Below are 6,489 nucleotides of genomic sequence, written 5' to 3'. Positions count from 1 at the left end.
GCACGACCCCTATTAAAAGGGTTTGCGGAGGGGAGTTCGGTTCGCAAACCCTACTCCCCTCCGCCGCTCGTCTCCCGTCGCCGCCGCCTGCGTCCGCTCCGACGAGCGATTCTGGACGCTCCGACGCCGCGCCGCTGCTTCGGCCAGCTCCCCTCCGTCCGGAATGACGCGTGCAAGACACGTGGGTAGGGGAGGTGGCCGATCCGGCGCCGGAAGGTCAACTCGGCGTTCGCCGGGTGCACGGGCGTCGCCGGAGCTCGCCAGGCGTAGGCGCTCCAACGGCGCGTGGAAGAGGGCCGGCCGGAAGTGGCCGAAGATGATGGCGTACCTCCAAGCGCGCGCGGAGGAGGCGCCGAAAGGAGAAGCGGGGGCGCCCCCCGCTACCGCCGCGTGCAGCCCTCCTCTGCCGGCGATGCCCCCGCACGGCGACGACGACGACGCCGCCGCCGGGACGCCTCTAGCGTGCGGGAGCACCTCCGAGGCGGCGATCGTCAAAGTGGCGGCGGTCGTCATCGCCTAGGAAGACCGGCGAGCAAAAACCCTCCGCCGGCTACATTAGCGCCCCGGTGACAGTATAGTCACTCCGGGGACTAATTCTAGTTTAATTTAGGTCCCTAGTTCGTAATGTACGTGCAATATGCATGTATTTTGCTTAGTATTGCACAAATTATGAACGAATTTAGCTTCATCCGATGAAATCGAGTGCGATCGCAAAATTTGGTTTCCCGCGACGTTTGATTTCATCAAGTTCGGTTCACGTTTTCGGTTTCTATTCTGCATCATCGCTAAATCCGCAACTAAATTGTTTTTCGGGAGACTCGTTTTTTTCGGTTCCGACAAATAGATGCTCTGTTAGAGATGCTCTAAGGGGACCTGTCCGAATTTTCAGCAACGGATAAAAACTCAGCCAATCAACTCACTCCAGCTAATCCCATAGAGATTCCGTATGCTCCAGTGTCCGTAAGTCTAGGACTATTGCAATCTAAAAGGGATGATGAGAAGAAACGCATCGAACTGTGAAGACAATTGTGTTCATTGTTAGGCAATAGACAGTTATTAGACCTCTAGATACTTTTCAGGAATATTTTTTCGTTGTTTTTCACGTCTTGAATTCCATAGCAGCGCATAGCCACTATGTCAGTTTTAAAGAATATTGCAATAAGCAAGGACAGCAAACTAGTTGTTTACCTCAAGAAGGAAAAAAAACTAGCTCTTTCGTTTGGAGAGGATCATATGATCCGCTCATCGTCCGGATTTTCAAACTAAAAGTTGATATCGCACGTTTCACCGAGTAGCATTTTTGTTCTTCAACGGGATCAGTTCAAACGGGCTCAGAATGCATTCTGTTTCAACTCAAAAGCAAAAATGATACGATATTAATGCAGCCACTGGCAAGAGCCAAAGATAACACTGAGAGGTACTTGATCTGAACAGAAAAAAAGTTCGAAGAAACACAGGCACCGAGGCACGTCTACATGTTAAACAATACTACAGCTTCAAGACCCTGTTATACAGTCTTCAAGTGTCAGCTACAGTATGTACTGATCATAAAATTCCGAAACAGAAGAAACTTCCAAATTTCAGAGAAACTGAAAAGTATTCCTCAAGCCCAGAGTCCTAAATTGGGGCAATTCATTCAGCTTTCACAAACACCACTGTTCCAAACTTCCAAATGGGCTCGATCATCACATTTGCGTGAGACATGTACCTTTTGTAATCTATAACTACCAAATTATAGAGGTGGTTCTGGCGCTTCATCATCAAACTCATTCATGTGGTCCAGGAGATAGTTTGCAGCCAGCTGCTCGTCCTTGTTGCACGCAAAGAAAACCTCTAGAACCAGGTCGCGATCGAAGCCCATTTGTTCAAGCTGCATATACACAACCAAATACAATGGTATGACAAGGGCAGCACTGTGCATGAAGTAAGTAGTAACACGCGATCAGTAACTAATCCCTGTGGCAGAACAAGGATACTGGCACACAGACAGGAATGCGGGGGTGTGAGGCCGGAAGTAAAACTTACACGTTGTATAGCTTCATTCTCCTCAGGTGTGACTGCTACTGTTTGAGGCACTCCCGCACCAAACTGCTCTAGTAAATTCCTGGTTCAAATATCAACAACGGTCAAGCACACTGCAGTATCACACAGATATTAGAAGCAGAAATCACTATAATTTTGTACCCTTCAGCTCCCTCTGCAGGTTCATTTATCAACCGCAGGAACTCAGCCTGGTTTTCCTGGATCAATTGTAAAATCTGTGGATTTTGTTTCCCCAGTTCTTGAAGCAAAGGCTGCAGTTTAATGATATGTGTGTCAATGCAAACATCGCAAGAAGTAGACGACCAGAAGAAGATAAAGACCACGAAAAAATGCCTGTAAAATTTGAGGATTAGCCTGCACTAAAGAAAGCAAGCCACGGAATTGTGAATTGTTTCGCAAAACATCAAGATTTCCACCACCAGCATTTGCAGAAGCATTTGGAAGGACCTGCGGATCAAATTGGACATAATTTAAAGATCATACCATGTCACAGAGAGAGGCGCCGAGGGAGGGAGAAGAGAACAGAACCTGGGGAAACAGATCCAAGGGATTAGCATTGGGTCCTGATGGAGGAATTGCAGCTTGAGACTGTGGAGCCTGAACTGGATCAGCTGGTTGGCCACTTGCAGGAGGTTCTTGGGCTGCAGCAGGGGGCTCTGCCTGCTCTGGAATCCCCTATATCAAAAGACAAAATGATATTAGAGTAAACAACAGTGGAACCATTTCGTCCGAAAGTTGTACCAGAATAAGAACTGAAGTTTGGCATATATGAACTGAGAAAAGAGAGATGCAGTCATTGTTTGGTATATGGCCCTGCTGTGTCTGTCATCCAGAGGAAGGCCTAAACTACAGACATATAAGATCGTTTACTACAAACTAATACCTCAGAGTAAATTTTCTAATCATAATCAATACTTGTTCTGAACTCCACAAAAAAAATACGCTTCCAGAAAGTCCAAGCAAACAGGAAACAAAAGAACAATTGAATAAGAAAACTGTGTTTCTTACAGTATACAAATATTCAACAGCCCGCTCCGGGTTGTTAAATGCAGCCCGTAGAGCACGCACAACAGTGTCCCGGTCCCATGCTCCTCCACCCATTTCAAGAATTGATTCAACTGTTCCTTCTAAAGTGCTTCCCGCAACAAGGCTTGATGCAGCTTGACCATAAGGATCACCTTCAGTACTGTTCAAATCACATTAACAGAAAGTATCATCAAATGTTGCTTCATTTTCTTGTCAGTGAAAAGATCATATAAAAAGGTAGGAACTTACGGTGCAACAGCTGCAACAGCCTGTGCAGTTGGAATAGGTGCACTGACAGGTATGCTGCTTCAATAAACAATTTAACATAAAAAGGATGCTATTAGCTAGTACCAAACTTAATCCACAGTTACAACTTCCAGAAATGTAAATGTAAACTTACATACACTAAGAATAGTTATAGCAAGGAAAAGAAAACAACACCATGCATTTCACAAGTTACAAATGAGAGTGCAGACCAAAATATATCGTAACATAGTTAATGACAATGTGTACCCTTTTTTTACTCTGATACTTGTACTGTTGGATAAAAGAAAATCAAGAATTCGAGAGAAGTGAACCTTGCACAAAATAAGAATTTGATACTTTTAGTCCAATTAACAGGAGAGGATACGTACACAGGTGTTGGCACAGTTGGTGGCTGGGTTGTAGGGGCAACAGGTATAGCCCGATCGACTGAGGGCTGTAAGATTTAACAAATAAAATTTCATTAAGAAAACTACTGAAGTAAAGAAACAAGCAACATCAAACTTGGAATATATAGGCAATACTACCAGCAAACAGCCACAAACGTATAGTAACATAATCCAAGTAGATATCAGATATCATATAATGTATAACACATGAGATGCTAACAGTTCTATGTCAACTACCTAGTTGGCCTGGTCGCCTAAGAAAATTTTGTTAGCAAAACCATCGTTTGGTGACCTTAAAAGAATAACTGAGGGGGTGGTATGAGGTTACAAAAAAAATCTATAAAAAGAAGTACGAAACATAGTTATTCTCCAATCTCCATTCTGTCTCACCTGCTTTGGGGACTCCTTAGCAGTACTTGAAGCAGCACTTGTTGATCCCTTCTACAAAAAAGTTTGTCCATGTTGTAGTTAAGGATAAATTATGTGCATTCTGAAAACCTCCCAACTTCTCGAGAAGGATATATGGACAATTTTTATTCCGTAAGTGTGACAACATATAGCATTATTATAGCCTGCCTAACCCTTCTCAAGAGATACAAGCACTTGATTAATTGCATCAAGAAATTTTAAGAGCATACTGATTATGTTAGCAAGACTATTGTCAAAAGAAGTAAACGAACTCTTGTACTCCCTCCGTCTATAAAAGGATGTCTCAACTTTGTCAAAATTTGGATGTAAGGTCTAGATACATCCAAATTTTGACAAAGTTGAGACATCTTTTTATAGACGGAGGAAGTACAATATATATCAGCAGGCAAAAAACAGGAAATTATGGTATATTAGCAAGAATATCTTCATCATCATGTCAAGTTTTGTAATAATATTAGGTGACAATAAAGATTCAGTTTTCTAGTACATTATAACGAGTGTTGAGCTCTTTAGTACAACTATAAAGAGCTTTCTACCACAACTATAGGAAGGACTTGTGGTACCTTAGACAACATTATAACAATGAAGTTGTTCTCAAGAACTTTGCTCTCTTCTAGTGTTGTGTCATTTTTAAGAACATTCCCTTGATGGATGAGCATCTGTTGATCAGCTGGGTAGACATTCTGTCCTTGTGTAGTTTCGATGAGCTTTTTAAGATCAGCAACCTGCAGAAAGCGATTACAGTCAGACACAATCTCATGTGTGTATAATTGACTACTGAGTCTACTGGAGCCGGGGTTTCAGGTGTGAAGAAAACATCATTTTCACAACCTGAGACAATAAATAAATCATCGAAATAGAGTAGATAATTAACTAGTATTAACATTCAAGAACAGACTGTGATGCATATTTGACTATTTGTTCACTTCACTGGAGGCATACCATCTAACCATAATTATTACTGATTAGTAACCAGAATGGCAACAATTACGTCATATACATGTTGAATAACTTATCATGCACATTTGAGATATATTCTGAGGTAATTGAACTTATCCGCTACTGAACCATGCATCGATATCATTCCCGGGAAAGAGCCTCTTAACATTACAACGGCTGCCAAATTAGATGGTTGTTAACTGCAGCATGCCCATGCATACACCACAAAAGGTACAAGCGTGCAATAATAGAGTCACCAAATAGCAATTACGCCCCCCTAAACAAGCGGATAATACAGATATGTGTCAGTGTTGTATATTATTCTACATGAAGTCATGAAGCAATTAAAACCCGCATTTCATGGCCTCAAATCAAGCAGTTGACACGAATTTACATGTCTGATGTCGCTCCACACAGTGCCAGAAGCAGCATGGCCATCGGAATCTAATCCAACTCAGTGACAGCTCCCGCGAGAAGAAGCCATCCCCCAGTCATAACGCAGCCAACCTGTTCAAATCTCCAAACTAACCTTGCGTGGCAACATGCAGGAGCAGGAACCGGACCTCCCACAACGAATCTACTCCACAACTCGAAGATGTAATCAGAACAACAACAACCCAACAGATTCGCACCACCAATCTAAGCGAAATCCCGCAACCCTAAGGTTCCCCCGCTGCTAGCCTGCTACGACGCTAAAAACCCTAGCACGCGCCCATCTCAAACCCGCGCCAGACCACGCGACTGCCGGAGCTAGAACCGCCGCGGAAACGAGCAGATTCGCGCGGATCAGGTTGGCGGTGGCGTACCTTGCTGGTTGGCTCCACCTCGACCTCGAAGCTGGAGCCCTTGAGGGTTTTGATGGAGACCTTCATCGCGCCGCCGGCCGGGCCGCTCCCTGGCGCAGCCCTCGAGGGTTCGGAGAAGAGTGGGCAAGGGGAAAGACGAGAACGGGACGGGTGTCGGGGTTGCTGTGTATGGAATGGAAATACAGCGGCGGTGACGGGTGACGCGTACTTTTGCGGCCTGGGTCCTCAGGTTGGAGCTATTTGTGTAAACGTCCTGGATTCTTGTAGGATATACTTTTCTTTTGTTTCCCCTTTCTTTTTTCCTCTCGATCAGGAGATTCTTGATCTTTTTTGCTGCGAGAAACAGTGGTTTGGTTTTTCAGGAAACATTGTGCTTTAATCCGGAGAACGAAATACATTAAGGCCCTAAATAAATTTTTGAGTAAAATACATGGTGGGTACTCCAACTTGTCGGCGGGTTTCAAATCGATCACCGTAAGAGAATACCTAATTACGATCACTAAATACGATCAGCGTGTTCATAGACAGTCACTGCCTCCGGAAGTGTGGTGTATTTGCATACGTGGCATTAACGAGACCTACATGTCAGTGCA

General features: G+C 44.1%; 1 protein-coding gene across 3 annotated transcripts; it reads right to left on the bottom strand.

Annotated features, from left to right (window-relative positions):
* Positions 1 to 1,427: 1,427 nt before the first annotated feature.
* LOC124682898 (probable ubiquitin receptor RAD23) lies at positions 1,428 to 6,046 on the bottom strand. 3 transcript variants are annotated; one of them, XM_047217520.1, is made up of 11 exons: positions 5,897 to 6,046; positions 4,715 to 4,876; positions 4,113 to 4,160; positions 3,705 to 3,769; positions 3,319 to 3,375; positions 3,052 to 3,229; positions 2,572 to 2,718; positions 2,377 to 2,490; positions 2,185 to 2,294; positions 2,026 to 2,104; positions 1,428 to 1,870 (listed from the first exon to the last, which is right to left on the bottom strand). In XM_047217520.1, exons 1-11 carry the CDS (start codon positions 5,960 to 5,962, stop codon positions 1,733 to 1,735), a joined length of 1,164 nt encoding a protein of 387 aa, XP_047073476.1. In that variant the 5' UTR covers positions 5,963 to 6,046; the 3' UTR covers positions 1,428 to 1,732. The 3 variants fall into 3 exon arrangements, with proteins under 3 accessions (XP_047073476.1, XP_047073462.1, XP_047073470.1); XM_047217506.1 differs by having other exon boundaries at positions 4,113 to 4,163; positions 5,897 to 6,045; XM_047217514.1 differs by having other exon boundaries at positions 3,319 to 3,372; positions 4,113 to 4,163; positions 5,897 to 6,044.
* Positions 6,047 to 6,489: the final 443 nt, after the last annotated feature.

The sequence above is a fragment of the Lolium rigidum genome, chromosome 1 (assembly GCF_022539505.1).
Source record: "Lolium rigidum isolate FL_2022 chromosome 1, APGP_CSIRO_Lrig_0.1, whole genome shotgun sequence".
Lineage (NCBI taxonomy): Eukaryota > Viridiplantae > Streptophyta > Magnoliopsida > Poales > Poaceae > Lolium > Lolium rigidum.
This window is presented reverse-complemented; position numbering and strand designations above follow the sequence as displayed.

Coding starts and splice junctions, on each gene's coding strand:
- LOC124682898 (XM_047217506.1), bottom strand. CDS start 5,962: ATGAAGGTCTCCATCAAAACCCTCAAGGGCTCCAGCTTCGAGGTCGAG. Junction 4,877..5,896: donor AGGTGGAGCCAACCAGCAAG/GTACGCCACCGC, acceptor CGCTTTCTGCAG/GTTGCTGATCTTAAAAAGCT. Junction 2,491..2,571: donor CCTTGGATCTGTTTCCCCAG/GTTCTGTTCTCT, acceptor TTTGATCCGCAG/GTCCTTCCAAATGCTTCTGC.